This window comes from Phlebotomus papatasi, chromosome 2 (assembly GCF_024763615.1).
Source record: "Phlebotomus papatasi isolate M1 chromosome 2, Ppap_2.1, whole genome shotgun sequence".
Lineage (NCBI taxonomy): Eukaryota > Metazoa > Arthropoda > Insecta > Diptera > Psychodidae > Phlebotomus > Phlebotomus papatasi.
This window is the reverse complement of record NC_077223.1, coordinates 33,877,204-33,893,560: the sequence shown is the minus strand read 5'-3', so window position 1 is coordinate 33,893,560 and position 16,357 is coordinate 33,877,204. Positions and strand designations below refer to the sequence as shown.

Here is a 16,357-nt window from a genome sequence, read left to right as displayed (position 1 = left end):
TAAACGTCCAGTTGTTCACGTGAGATTGAAACTTTTACGTTTGATTCTAGAGAAAATAAAGTGTTTTTCTTTCTGAAAGAGATTTTTTTTAACAATTCATGAACTTTCATAAAATTCTAATCTGATAATAATAACAATGCGCTGTATTACTCCTAGTGGCAGTCTAATAAACTTTGAATATATTAAAAGTTCTAGCATGACGAGAAACTGTCTCTTTAGAATGAAATTTGGGAACTCACATTTTTGAGGAGTAAAATTAGAAGTTTGTCCAGTACAGTAGACTCTCGCTCAATCGGCTCTTTCTCAATCGGGCGACAAATTTTGTTGACAATTTTCACGTTTAATTATGAAGCTAATTTGCTCAAATTCGCTGTAGTTCTTCCTATTTTATCGTGATTCTTTATAATTGAGTGCTTTTTGTGGAATTTACAAAGGCTTTGACGCTCAATTCTATCGCTAAAATGGATGACATTTTGCCCCATATTCCCGATTGATAGAGAGTCTACTGTATAACTTCTAAATGGTCAAATTATTTCACTTTGATCGGTCAAATATTTCATTTTGGTCAATGAATAACACAATTCCTTCCAATTTCAAAGAATATTTCACTACTTTTAAGCATTAAAAAATTATGAATATTGTTTCAATTATCACTTACTAAGTTCGATTTTTATTTTATTACATCTACAAAATACTGGAAAAAATATTGGAACTTGGTTCCTTTAAAAAAGATCATTGAGAGCTTAAATCTTTGAAACAACCACATTAAACTAAAATTTTCTTATTAAACTTCCTCTACCAAAATTTCTCGTAAACGAAATCAGAAATTCTCTAGAAATTTCACATTGAGTTCTACATTAATGCTAGCAGAATGCAATTCCATTGACTTTCTGAACTTTACGAGACATCTCAAGAGCAGACGGCTCTTCCACCTACTTTCAGCACTGCAGAATTTCCTTCAACATCTTCCGCGGGACTTATAAAATAATCACAAAAAAAAACTTTTGTGGTTTTCAGCGCGTGTCACTGAAGAAAGCCATTAAGAAAGTGATTTAGCAACCAATTTATTGGTGATATGATGCATTGGTATTAAAAAAAACACGATCTTGAAGCATCCATTTGAGATGTGATCCCCTTTAAGAAAATCACACAAGCCTCCAATTGCCCGGTTTTTTGAATAAGACGAAGTAAAAATCGAAATGTGTTGTCTCGCGAATGGCAAGAAATTAAAATTGGCAGATGGATATAAAATTTGCATATTAAACCAGTGTGTTGGGGCATCACGTCATGTTGATGAAAAAAAAAGAAAAGAACGCAGTCATAAAAACATTGTAATGCGTGAATGTCTCAAGAAATTTCTGACCCTCGCCCATTTCTCATAGTGACTAATCTTATGTCTCTCTGTCACTGGCTTGAGCAAACTTTTTTGGGGGGATCTGGTCGTGAGGGCAGGAGCCGGAGAAATCAATACAAATTGTGACTAAATGATGACTCAACATTCAATCAAATAATCTCTCTCCTATTTGGATGTTAAATTTCCTCCTTTTCCTGGGCGATTCCACAATAAACTGAATTGAGGGGGTTTGCCTCATACTTTTCGCATATTATTCCTCATATCAGATTAAATCTGACACAATTTTATGCAATTAATTAATCTGCTTAATTAAGCATTTCATCCGCAATTTGAACATCGACAATGTAGCTCATTGACAATATTTATAATACTGGATTTTTTTTTAATTCAATTTCTTCAGTGTTAAGTCACAGAAAGACATTCTTGTTTATATGTAAATGTTTACAATGCACTAAGAGATTATAGACTCAAATTGACAAGCTTTAAAATAAGTGTTACACGAGTTTCAGACTGGAGGTTTTGCCCAGTTCCCAAAGGTAGTAAAATTCTAAAAATAAAACTTATTTTGTTAATTCTTCAATATAATAAAGGATTATTATTAACCCCCTGGCAAGTTGCCTGAAATTTTGAAGTCACTTTCTCATACTTCGATTTAAATTTATATGGGAATTTTTTTTTTGCCTTCACTACCGTTATGCTAAATATTTGAAAAGTGAGAAGTTTTTCCGTATTATAAGATACCTTTTTATATGGAGCTATTTGAAGCCAATTCCCTAAATTGATCTCGGACTCAGCTCACAGTGCTCCCAGGAAAAAATGTATTTAAACAAAAATTTAGTATATTTATCCCTCGACGCGGTAAAGGGTCTTATAATACGAAAAAACTTCTTAGTTTTTAGATATTTAGCGTAACGGTCGCGAGTGCAAAAAAAATCCCATATAAATTTAAATCGAAGTATGAGAAAGTGGCTTCAAATTTCAGGCAACTTATCTCAGTGTATGATAGTTTAGGATGAATCATTAGAGCTAAATTTTCCAGGATAAATGTTCATAAGAAATAATATAGGGGAAAGTACACTCCGAACGTCCATGCTTTCGGACGTCCATGTCCATGCCTTCGAATAATGTGAATTTCTTTTACTGTTCCTAAGAGATTTCCACATGATCGTCACATAATTATCAATAATTGATAATAATAGCTATTATTATTATTGTTAGCTATTATTTAATAGAAATGTTTACATAAATCTCTTAGGAAAACTTAAAAAAAAATCACATTATTCGAAGGCATGAACGTTCAAAGAGAGAGTAGTTTCCCCTATATATGGGCCCTGATGTGAGAAGACTGTATTACTTAAGTACGTGCGCTTTGAGGTTTAATTATAAAACTCTGGAGAGTTAGTTTTAAATTTCATGTTTTGTAATGTCAGTATCGACCGTAATCTTAAAAAGACAAAATCACGAACGCCACAATGCTAAAAAATCAAAATTTCGAAAAGACCAAATCCTGAATGGATCGAAATCCCAAAAACCTGAAAAGCCAAAATCCTGTAAGCCATATATCCCAAAAACTACAGAAAATTTACCTTCATTGAGAAAAAAAAGAGGGTGCGATCAACTTTTTTTCCTCGTAACTTTAACACTTTTAGGTGTAAAAATATATCAATATTTTTTCATGTTAATTTTACACCTTCAGGGTAAAATTAACATGAAAACGGGTAGCTTTAACCCACAATATACCTAAAAAGGGTAATATTTACACATTAATGTAAGTTGAAACTTTACTTAAATCGCTGATATTTCTTCAGATAAATAAATTAATAATTATTAATCTTCCACTTGAAGATTCCTTTTCGGAGAATTCGTACAAGACATTTCAAGTGGATTGCGAAATAAATCATTGAGCTTATCAACTCAATCGTCAGGGTATTTTGGATCAATACTGCAGGGTAAAATAAACATTTCCGGAATGTTATTTTAACTTTTTCGGATTTCTCTCAGTGTTTGCTCCAACAAACGCAGGTGTAATCGTGGGAACAGCTATGACAGTTTTAAGAATCCGATATTTTGGCGTTCGAAATTTTGACCTATTCTTTATTTTGTCCGGGACTCTGTAATGTTACATTATAAATTTTATACTTAAAATTAATAATAGGCTTAATGAATCATCCCTTCTTATGTTTGATCTAAGCTACACGAGTATTAGAGTAAGGCACGATAGTGTAAAAATGAAGCCTGTGAATGTATTAATCTAAACAGTATTTTTAGGTTTTTAGGTACATTTTATTACAATATTCATTTTAATTAATTAATAATTTGTACTTAAAAAAAAACCAATCAGTAGCTCAGTAAATAATTCTTTATACCTCCGGCACACCTTTTAGATCAGGAAAATTTCACGAAGTCGAAATTCGGATCCCTTTCTTTCTCACATGTTTTGAATATGTCTATTTCATTCTCTCGCACTCTTCTTCTTCTCTTAAACATCACTCCAAATTCAATTTAGCTCAATCGAATTTGGTATGCGATAGAATGAGATAGTCATATGCCAAACATGTGAGAAAGAAAAGGTTTCGAATTTCCATTGCATGAAATTTTCCTGATCTAAAAGGTGTGCCGGAGCCATTATGTACGATTTTATTCAGTTGCAATTACTGCGATCTATTTTAGTTTAATTTCCTAAATTATTTTCAGCAATAGTCCTTAAAAAATCATCTCTTTTACACTTATAGGTAACTTTGAAAACCTGTTTACAAAACTAAAGTTATTATGCGTTGAATATCACACTATCACATAAAAAAAATAAATTTAAAAATAAATTTTTTAATACAAAATTGCATTGTAAAATTTAGAATTTTTAAACATAAAAAAAATAGAATTGCAGAAAATTTCTGCATAACTTGTAATGAGAATAAAATTCAATATAATAAACTAGTCTCATTCAGATTTAACGCACTTTTCTCGTAGTGTATGTTTAAAATCTCGTGAATCTCGTAAATTTTCCAAACAAATTCCCTCACGAAAAATTTCTTCCCTCCGTCAGCGGAAATTGTGAAATTTGACCGTCTTTCTCGTCCGTGTCTCGCGTCTTTTTTTTTCATGCCACTCTTGCACCTTGTTCAAGGTTTTCGGTTACATTCCAACATATATCTTTTTTCTGCGTATATATTTCTCCCCTTTAGAGTCACCTGGAGCCCAGAAAGAGAGATCAGAATTATGCCCTGCAGCAATTTCAACAAAATTGCACGACTTCAAAATTGTTCCTCATTTCCCGGTCTTGAAATTCAAACACACCGCAAAAAGGGGTGAATAACACAAGATACAGTGTTTTTGATCATAATTTCTGGTTACCCAAATACAACACAATAAACAACACTCGACTTTATAATCAATTTATTAAGTAATAGTGTGCAGAGAGAGAAAGAAATGTTAGATATATTTATACACATAAAAAATGTGAATAATTTCATTCGCCCAACAAATTGATGAAATTTGCAATTTTTCAGCAATTTATGCTTCAATCTTATTTTTTTGTCTATGATTTAATAACTTTCGTGCTTTCACGATGTAACCTCCTGCCTGAGTAAAATTTCTTGCATTCTTTTTTTTTGGCTTGTTGCACTAAAGCACCTCCTTCTACGGAATGTTCAGGAGAATTTTGTTTAAGCAATTGGCGAGAAATCGACAAATTGAATTGCACGAAAGACCAATTAAAGAAACAAATTCAAGATTATTGAAAGTTTTTTTGTTGTAGTTATGGAGTTCTTGCGATAAAGCTTCTGAATGTAGTTTCTCGAAATAGAAAAGAAAAATAATAAAGTGATAACTCTCATATCAACATTAAAAGGAATTGTTACACAGTCTTGATAAAAGACTATCTTACTTTTAAATTATTCGTCATGTATTTCAATTTTTACAATTAAAGCTGTGTCATAATCTTAACTGAAGAAATCTTGCGTAATATAATTATTACGTTGAAAATATTTTATTATTCTAAAAAAAGAATCAAAATTAGATATATCTTTAGCGTATATGAGTTTACTAATCAAATCATGACGGAAGTTTGCAATTTTTCGCAGAAAAGAAAATGAAAAATCGAGGACAAATCAATAAATTGAAACTGAAAACATGAAATACCAATTTCTTATAGCTGATGTTCAGAGTCTTGACAAAACCATTGAAAAAGTTTATTTGAGTTGAAAAATCAAATTGTGAAATATTTAATAATATAAAATTATTCAACTTCTAACTTGAGTCATTTTCTATTCTTTAGTATCATTGATATATTGGAAATATATAATTTAATTTTTACCTAACAAAAAGTTTCGCAAAACATTAAATGATATTCTTAATAATCTCACTTCGGCATTTTTTTTAACAGGCTTAAGATTTCTTTTAAATATACAGAGACTTTCTTGAATTGTGTTATATTTCACTTCTCTGTAAAAATATCAATAATATAGACAAAACATTTATTTTAGTTTCAATTTTTCATAATTATTTTTCTAGTTTATGAAAAATATCAAAGGGAAAATTTTATGTGAGAGCTATTTAGTACAGGCCTGTTCTAAAAAAATCCCCGTTATATGTATTTTAAATTTCTGATTTAATTATTATTGCAGTATAGCTTAATCATAAAACTACAAGTAGAGGAAAGTGGTCTGCCTTATTTATTTTTTCTCTTATTTCCCAAACCAAACATTCTATTTTATTAATCGAAGTTAATAGAAATTAGTTAGTTGTATTGACTATAGTTTAGAGAATAGGGTTCTTGCTTTGGAAAATAAAAGAAAAAATTGAAATATTCGAAGGCTGCCGCATTCAAAGGCAGGCCACTTTCTCCTACATATTTAAAACAAATAAATTATTTGTGGTAAAGATATAAATTTTTTAGAACATGACTGTACTAAATCAGCAGGAGACGAAAAATTGCTTGAGAAAAAATGTAAAAAGCTGTGCTCGTTTTGCATTTATTCAGATGACAATAAATTTGAAAAGCAAATTTAGGGGATAGCTTTTAGGCTCCTCAATCCTCATCCTCATACACTCTGGCTTCGAAAACTTCATATTTGTCTCAATAAATCTAACCTATCTATGTCAATCTATTTTAAAAGCTATAGTCTTAATTTACAAATTTCCTGAAAAAATTAAGTCAGATTTATTAAAAGAATATCAAAAAATATGAAGTGTTCGAAGCCAGAATATGTGCGAAGCCCGAAACCCTTCCCCTATATTATAAGTACAGTTGCACTTACTTAGTTTTTAGATCACAAATCAAGAAAAATCAGTGTAAATAAAGGATAGGAAACAAATACGCAATAGGAGAACTGTATCAAATTTCGACCAGCTTGCAATTTCGGCCACTTCTCTTGTTCCTCAAATTTCCATGAATTCTTGGTTTTGCACACGATAGAGATTATACAATGCAAAAAAAAAACAAAAAAATGTCGCTTTAACGAACAAGATGATGTGAAAAAGATTGGAAGAATTCCGAAAAGTCAAGTAATCATGAGAATTAAGGTAGCCGAAATATTACCCAAAGCTGTGTCTATATATTTTTTCACTTTAAAATTTATAAAATGAATTTAGAGAAAAAAGGATGATAAACTATCTATACGATTCCAAGCAAAACTATTTAAAAAGAATTAATAAAAAATCAATTTGTATTAAAAAAAATATTACATATCAAACTTAAAACTTTGGCGCTTGCATGCAACTATGACGAAATTTGGTACAGTTACCCTACTGATTTTTTATTGTTACTTTTCATGGGTAAGCGGGGCAGTTTTGCGAATCCACGATAATATGAAACATCCTTTTTAGAGAACAAACAATAAATAATAAAGAAATACCTTAAATATTTTCAGATAGCCAATATCAAAGAGAAATAAATATTAGATTTTTTTTTTAAAAAGTGATGTAAAAAAATTGAGTTGTATAATGGCCAGCGCACAATAACTTCTATTTGTAAATATGTTATCAAAATTTCCTATGAGAGTGAGCGAGATGACTAGATCTATATTTCACTCACTCTCATTGAAAAGTCAAAAATATGTTTACAAAAGAAAAGTTATTGTGCGTTGGGCATAAAACTACCCAACACTTTCTTACAAAACACATAAGACCTCTATTTCTGCATTTTTGGAATCAATTAATAGTATAATTCTAATTAATTCTCATACATTATGTAAGTTGAAACTTTACTTGAATCGATGATATTTCTTCAGATAAATAAATTGATAATTATTAATCTGCCACTTGAAGATTCCTTTTCGGAGAATTCGTACAAGACATTTCAAGTGGATTGCGAAATAAATCATTAAACTTATCAACTCAATCGTCAGGGTATTATATCGCTTTGGCTCCAAACGATATCACATAAGCTATCCCTATCACTCGTAACTCTTGAGTGGGTGCGAACCCCATAATGACACATCTCGAAACTTTTGCGCAAATACTCTGAATCCATCTGGATTGGGATTTTCTTTGCACAGTGCAAAAAATCAGCAGGAAGAGGATTAGTTTTAGACGCAAAGGGGTTTTTTTGACGACTGAGAGAAAGAAGATTTTCTCCAAAGTGTGCGTGTATGTTGTCAAAAATAGCACCATCCACCCATCAGGAAGTTCATGCACCCAATAAACTTCTTTGAACTTGAGTCCCGCGAGTGACTCTTCTTGCGCACATCATGGCAAAAATAATTCATGGCATTTGCTACACCAAATTTACATAAAATTGTCACTTGCCTTTATTGTTTATTTTAAAATTGAACTCCTCATTTTCTCTATTATAAACACTCTCTGATGTATAGAATTATTTTTGCATTTTCTGCAAGAAATTACCCAAACACACTAATCCACCAAACAAATCGCTTTCTCCCTCAATTTTGCCTCATCTTCTATTTTTAACAATCCCATTTCTCTTTTTTAATGTCAATTTAACCATTGAAATGGAAATAGTGAAGTGTAAAAAAAATGAGAGTATTATTTCTTGCATCATTAAGATCACCATCAAATTTTCAAGTTGTCTCATTCGACAAATTAATTTTGTTTCTTCATCATTTCTTCTCTGATGCGCATCTTCTCGACACCTTCAAAAGTCGGATGGATTTATAAATAAAAATCTCATTTTTCAATTAATTATCGTACCTCACCTAATTTTACGCCTATATTTTACTAGAATATTGTAAAAGATCATGAGAAAAAGCTTACATTTTAAGTGAAAATATTTTTTGACAATCTCATTTGAAAAATGAAAACCAATTTTCAATTACATCTCTATCATCAAATGATTTTATTATGGTATGAAAAATATATAATTATTTTACAAAATAAGAATTTGTATTGCCGACTTTTTGCGAAAATCTTTTTTTTTCTTTTCAAAACAATACGAATTTAGGAAAACTGCTTGTAATTTTGGACACTTTGAGGGTAAAGTTAAGATACTACTTTGAAAAAAAAAATCTTGTCAAATTAATAAGAAAAGTTTATGAGTTAAGAGTTTGTCAAAAGGATGTTTTCAGCATATAAAATGTAAGAAAAAGTTTTGTCAAGCGGGTAAACAATATCCTTCTGACAAAATTTGAACAGGATCTATTTGTCCGTTTAACAAGACATTTTTTCCGAGTACAAATTGATCAAAATTATGAAATTTTCTTCAAATATTTAATAAATAGTGTATTCAATTCTTTTTTCATTCTTTTTAGTTGTTTTGCTTCTCGAAAGTCTATAAATTTTGGCTATATTGTAAAATGCTTTAAGAAACAAACAATGCAAAGAACAGACATAGGATTTCGGAATAGCAAAGGAACACAGAAAATTGCTAGTGCTTGGAAGGGGAACTGTACCAAATTTTGGCGAGCTTACAATTTCGGCCAGCTTACAATTTCGACCACTTCTCTTGTTCCCCAAATTTCCATAAATTTTTAGTTTTTGGATACTTTGGAGATTACAAAATGCAAAACAAAACAAAAATGCCGTGTCGACGAATGAGATGATTTGAAATAGACTTTGGAAGAATTCCGGAAGGTTAAGGAACTATGAAAATCAAGTTGGTCGAAATATTAGCTAAAGCTGTATCTATATTGTTATTTATTTTAAAATGTATTATGAACGATTTTAGAAAAAAAGACGATAAACTGTCTACAAAGTGCAAAAAATTAAAATCCAATTACAGTAGACTCTCGCTAATTCGGCTCTTTTAAAATCGGGCTACTTTTTAATTCGGGCAGCAGTTAAATTTGAAAAGTTTGTTGTCATTTTTCAAGTTTGAATATGATTATCACATGAATCAAATTCGGCATGGTTTATCTTAGTTTTGATGTGATTTTGCATTATTGAGAAGTTTTAATGCAATTCACAATAAATATGAGTATGTAAATTCAATGTGTGTATGCAGATGAATAAAAAATCGTTGCATTTCAAAAAGTTTGTCGCCCGAATTTCTTCCTAATTCGGGTCACATTTCGGTCCCAAATGCCCGAATTTGACAGAGTCTACTGTAATAAGAAATTGTATAGGGTAAGTGTGCCAAATTTCGGCATAGTTGCAAATAAGCACCGTAGTCGTTAGTTTCAGAGGCGTGTAAGAACCGTTGAAATCGAATAAACGTCAAATGAAACATGTACGTCAATGGTAAAAACGCTACTATAACAAACTTATTTTGACGTAAATTCGGTTTCAACGGTTTTTGCACACCTCTGGTTCAAAATGTAATAATTTTAATACATATTTAAATTTCTTGTTACTACTTTTTCAGGAGTGTTGTTTGGAACCTTGAAAAGTAGTTGAACATCTTTATTTTCTTTAAATATTGAAAAATGAATAATAATATAGACATTGCTTTGGGTAATATTCCGGCCACTGTGAGTATAATTTCGGCCACCTTGTGCGAAATAACAGATAGAAAATTGCAAAACGTCACACGAAACAAGTTAAATGTTTAGTTTGAAATATTTATATGATCCACAAGTTCTAAGATCATACGTATAATTCATCCTGAAGATTTGATCTTGGCATTGGCACCCCAAATTTACGCAATATTCGCGTAGCGACTTGCCCTTCAGGAACTCTTTCAAGGCTTTTTTCACATCATCTTTTTTTATAGACGCGTCGCTTTTTTTTTCTTTGGGAATTTTGCAACCTAGATATTGAAAAGAACTAAAATAAATAAGAAATATCGGGAAGCAAAAGATATTGCCGGAATAGGAAACACTACCTCACTGGAGAGACGTTCACGAAGTATCCACTTTTATGCATGAAATACAGGGTCCAGCTGGAAAATTTCACCGGGAATTTAAAGACTGTTTCACCAATTAACAAAAGCAAAATAATTTTTAATGAAAACTAATCAATTTTCAAGAAAATCATCAAAGGAAAATTCCCTGCACCTCACCACAAACCATAGGACTGTCAGTAACACAGGCGATTTGTCACATTTTATTGTTGGACTCAGATGTTGAACTCCACACTGAGTTTCCACAACACAATTTAAAATATACCTAAAATTTAACAATTATTCTGTTTATACATCCTAAAATGCATAAATACTTAAAACAAAAATAAATTCATTGTTCGGAATTACACTCAAAGTGGCCAAAATTAAAAGCTGGCCGAAATTTGGCACACTTACGCTTTATTTTAATATTTTTATTTTAATATTCCATTAAATAAATTTTGGTATTGCAAATTCCAAATAAAAACTGATTCTTTCTTCTCTGAAACTTTAGACGTAGGGGGGACTGGGGCAAAAAGTCACAAAACGGATATTTTATTTTTTTACAAGCTACTCGAGCGCTTCAAAAATTTCTAATTAGCGCAGTTTTATAGGAAATTTACCACTCTACAACTTTGTGTAAGTAATTTTCCTCTATTCAGAAAGGAAATACGTACATATATCGAGCCAATTTCTAAAAGGTAATTTTGTGACTATTCTCAAAAATGCTGGGGCAAATAGTACCAGACATAATCGTATTTTGATTCGCTTCATGTCCTTTTCATAGAAAATTTATTCATCTACATCTTTGTGAAACACCGTTTTCTCTGCGAGAAAAGTGAGAAAACGAGAAAAGCGCTTTTCAAGCTATTTTAGAAAAAACACATAAAAGACTGCAAATCGTTTGAAAAATGCAAACAACAAGCGGCAAGACATGATAATGACGTTTCTTCTCGCCGTGAGACATTAGAAATTGCTTCGCTTTTTTGTTACTTTTTGCTCTATACCTTTTGTTACTTTTTACCCCAAGTGGCCATTTTTAATAAAAGGATTTCTGGAGAAAAGAACTTTTGTGAAATTCTAAAATATATAGCGGATTCGTATTCAAAAAAATCCAAATTATTTAGAAAATATTCACCAGTGCATCAATTATGAAAAATAAGGACGTAATCATTTTTATCTTCTGCAAGGAAAATATTTCAAAAATAGGGCTAAAAATTTCGATATTTTTTATTTTCTAAATTCCTTGTTCGAATTCTAAGAAACTTACGACTTTGAAGAAGGTCTATGGTGGCTATCTATAGAAAAAAATTTGAACGGCTATCTTTTTTACCTTGAAAGATATTGAATTTTGAATTTTTCGATTTGTGGCTTTTTGCCCCAGTCTCCCCTACTGTCCAATTTCTCACAAATGCGACACATTGTATAAGTTAATTCAAAAACATTTTTTTTAAATAAATTACCATTAGAACAAGTAGTTATTTGCTTATTTATCATCTTATTATCATTATCTGAGTTGTGTACAGCATATACTATCCAAAAACCCATTCTTTTACTGATCTTTTTAAGAAAATCTTGAAAACGTCACTTGAACAGGAAACAATGGTTTGGAAAATCGGGAAAATCTTATGCACAAAATCCTCAGTATACAAATTTTTTGAGATAACCGAATTCTGAAAGAGCACAAAATTCTCTATCGAATTCTGTAATAATTGAAAAATTGAAAAATACTCAAAATGCCACTAAAATAGCGAAAGTGCGATATAATCACACAAGATAAGTATTTTTTCCGAATATCAATTGTATTACTTCTTGGCTATTTTAGGCTATCTTTTGAGTTATTCAATTAATGCAATAAATCGGTTCATATCGGTTGTAACCCGGCAAATGATTCGAAAGTACTTTTGATGTATAGCATCAAAGTCTCAAGTTGAAAAATTTCGCATTTTTTTTTATTTTTACTGTGTTAAAAAAGAACACAAGAAACCATCTGATAGTGTTTGCACTTTAAAAAAAAATCATGCTACATTTGTCCAATAAAATGCTCTACATTTCATGAAGATATCTGTGTGAGCAATAAATGAATTGTCTTTCAATAAAACTCATTATGTACTTAGCGGCGAAATATCAACACTTACATGGCAATTTTTTTTGCCACCAACTTTATCAGAAATATATTGATAATTTCTGTCGTGCTGAGTATTTCATCGTGAAAGAATACAGCAAAACTTAGTGAGTTTGTGGCCTCAAAAGCATTCACAATATTATTTCAAATTAATTCAGTGCGACAGTGTGATTTTTGTGTCTGCCACAGTTTCACCTCAAATTTTAATTACTGGTGGCGTCTCTCAAATCATCATCAACCATGAATAGGTAACACACCGAAAATCGTCAATCATCTTTTAACCATTTTTAATCAAGATCTTCAGTGGAGTTAAGTGCCTTATATTCTTCAAAGTCACACATTTAAGTGGCAGCAGATATTGCAAAAAAAAAATAGATGGAAATGATAATAAGACATGGAAAAGCAACAGACAGAGTCCGACGAAAATTGTCATTTAGTCCAGGAAAACTGATAAACACCACAACTCAGGCAAAAGTGAATCACATAATAATACTTATTCAATTGAAAACATGTTGAGAGAAGAATTACCTCAAGTGGTCACCTGAATTGTTAAGACGAAAAAGAAAAATTCACCGAGTCACTGAATTGTGGAGAGAAGAAGATTGGATAAAAAACAAACATAAAACGTTTACATATACTGAAAATGATAATTTTTCCCAATGAAAAAAGATTTAGCAAAGAATTGCGTAAAGAAAAATTGAGTGATTTTCCAGAAGAAATTGGACTCTTTTGCTTCCTCATCTAACATAATTTCCTCAATCATAATATTTTTTCTTTTTAGTACAAATTTAACAGTTTAGTGATCATTGAATAGTCAAAACACGTCGCATTTCTCCCGTTTTCTTCTTACCCTTCTACTTCTTCAATTGAAAGTGGGAGGAGGTTGAGAAATATTCCACAGTGAATTTATTGAGACACATTGGAATTTTCTTTATTCACAAAGTAATCCCATTACTTGCACTGTTTCTACAAAATTATTATCCAGAAAAATTTCTACAAGTCTTCAGAATTCCAAGTTTATAAATACAAAAAATTAGAGAAATAGGGTAAGTGTGTCAGATTTCGGCATAGTTGCATGCAAGCGCTAAAGTCTCAAGTTTGAAATGTAATATTTTTAATTACAAATTGAATTTCTGTGTTACTTTTTTTATAAGGAGTGTTGCTTGGAACCTTGTAGACAGTTTATCGTCTTTATTTTCTCTAAAATCATTCTTAATGCATTTTAAAATGAATTAAAATGTAGACATAGCATTGGTGGCCTATTCCGGCCACCTTCATTCTCTTCCTTGCCCTTCCGGAATTCTTCCAATGCATTTTTCAGATCATCTTGCTCGTCGAAGCGATATTTTTTGTTATTTTTTGCATTGTATAATCTCTAAAGTTTGCAAAGCTGAAAATTCATGGAAATTTGAGGAACAAAAAATGTGGCCGGAATTGCAAGCTGGCCGGAATTTGGTACACTTACCCTAGTTATAAAATCAAAATATACAGAAACTCTTCAACCACTTAATTCCTAATTTCAAACGGAAAAATTGGTCAAAGATAGCCCACTGTCATCAATAAATAATCCAAAGAGTGAAAGATATTGCAATTTTTCCTGACTTGAGATTTTCTCTAGAAGAAATTAACGAGTCTATTTTTATGTAACTCTTGCTCCCATCACTAACAACAAAAAAAAGGAACACCCAAATGTGTGCTCTGAAAGTGGAACAAGTGCATTTTTACACAATCTCCTCGGAATAATCTTCAAAAGAGTGGCTAAATTGTATATTCATCACGCACGATAAAAAAGCCATAAGCAATTGGCCTTTTCATTGAGAATCCATTTCAAACAACAATAAAAATGATCTCATTGATCTCTTCATTATACCTCTTTTTTTTTCTCTTCACAGAACATCTTACGCCTATCCAACAATGGAGAAAGGTCTTCATGATCGTGACATTGTTGGTCTTCAGGATTTTGTCTTGCTAGAAGACTACCAAAGTGAAGATGCCTTCTTGGATAACCTGAAGAAGCGCTTTCAGGAAAATCTTATTTATGTAAGTCGCCCAAATGCAAAGCCGACGATATAATATTGAATTTCACCTCTTTTTCTACCATCAATATAGACATACATAGGACAGGTATTAATTTCCGTCAATCCCTACAAAGAGTTGCCAATATATTCAGAGGAGGAAATTGGAGTGTACAGGAAGAAGCATTTCTTTGAGGCACCACCTCATATGTGAGTATTCTAAAATCCTAATCTTTATTTATAAATATACCAGTTTTGTGGATTAACTCAACCAGAGAATATGCTAAAAAAATATTCTTTTATAAAATTCATAATTAAATATTCCCAAGGCGAAGTGTTGCGAAAACAAATATGTACACCTCTGAACACCACAATTTTTTTTACAGAAAACTAATTCAATATTCTGTAAGCAATCCACATCATCCTATTAACATTCTAAAGAACTTTTACACCTAGCCACAATTTAGTGAAGCAAATGATAATCGGTGTGCTTAGAGTTGGTGTTTGATTCTCCAAAGGTGTCTCGGCTAAAAAGTAAAATTTCTACAGTGCCCGCTTCGTAATCCGGATGGATTTTTTGAATTTGTTCAACGTCTTGAAAATATAATACAAGGTTTTTTCCGAGAATTAGAATAAAAGTTTTAAAGAAGTTTAAAAGGACAAAATTAGAGAATTCTATGCTATTATACTTCATTTATTGAACAAAAACTTCACAGGATAATTCATTCTCATTGCTGAACACACATGCATACATAACCTCAAAATGATTTTAAAGGTAACCGTCGATAACTCGTCCGGATTACGGCGATCCGGATTAGAGAGCGGGCACTGTATTTGCAAAAAATGTTGTTGATGTTCGAAAAATTCAAACAGTATTTCGAATTTTCATACTAAAACTTTGTGCAAGATTTTTATAAAATTTTATGAAATAACCATAGCAAAAAAGTTGTGAAAAGGAATATTGTGAGCCTCGACTTTCGATTTTTCGCACAACAAAGTGAAAATTTATGCATGTTAGTACTCGAGACCGAGACACTTCGAAATTCGAACAGAAACGGAAGAAACGAGAAGTAAAAGTATCTTTTTTTGGCTTTCGAGATCGATCTTGAATTTGGAATATTTTTTCTCTTGGGGAAACACCGACTGCTAATTAATCGGAATGCCTTTAATTCCCTTACTTTTCTTATTTAGGTAAAAAAAATTTATAAGCGATCGGAGATTACAGTAGACTCTCACTCAATCGGCTCTTTCTCAATCGGGCGTCAAATTTTGTTGACAGTTTTCACGCTTAATTATGAAGCTAATTTGCTCAAATTCGCTGTAGTTCTTCCTATTTTATCGTGATTCTTTATAATTGAGCACTTTTTGTGGAATTTACAAAGGCTTTGACGCTAAATTCAATCGCTAAACCGGATGACATTTTGCCCCATATTCACGATTGAGAGAGAGTCTACTGTATGTTGAACATACCCTTCAAAATTCAATTCAAACTTTGAATTAAACTTCAAACTCCGCCGAAGGTTACAGGTTGTCTGAAAAGTTCGTGTAAAAGATATAAAAGAAACATTAGGGTGAAGTGGCGCACCTTTAAAAATGGGCTTTATTGTCTTATTTTTAAACGAAACTGGACCTTACCGTGATATTATGTAGCT

At 31.4% G+C, this 16,357-nt stretch overlaps 2 protein-coding genes across 5 annotated transcripts in view; one reads left to right on the top strand and one right to left on the bottom strand.

Moving 5' to 3' along the window:
• Nucleotides 1-16,357, bottom strand: part of LOC129803583 (protein BUD31 homolog) — a 37,525-nt gene that overhangs the window by 4,995 nt on the left and 16,173 nt on the right. The gene's annotated exons all lie outside the window — the stretch shown is intronic.
• LOC129803558 (unconventional myosin IC) overlaps nt 1-16,357 on the top strand; it is a 36,300-nt gene that overhangs the window by 4,349 nt on the left and 15,594 nt on the right. Inside the window, exons 1-3 of one of the 4 annotated variants that reach the window (XM_055850212.1) lie at nt 12,763-12,938; nt 14,583-14,730; nt 14,800-14,915. In XM_055850212.1, coding sequence (XP_055706187.1) covers nt 12,931-12,938; nt 14,583-14,730; nt 14,800-14,915 — 272 coding nt within the window. In that variant the 5' untranslated portion in view covers nt 12,763-12,930. Of the gene's footprint in view, nt 1-12,762; nt 12,939-14,580; nt 14,731-14,799; nt 14,916-16,357 lie in introns of those variants that run through there. The other 3 variants (XM_055850211.1, XM_055850215.1, XM_055850213.1) reach the window with 3 other exon arrangements.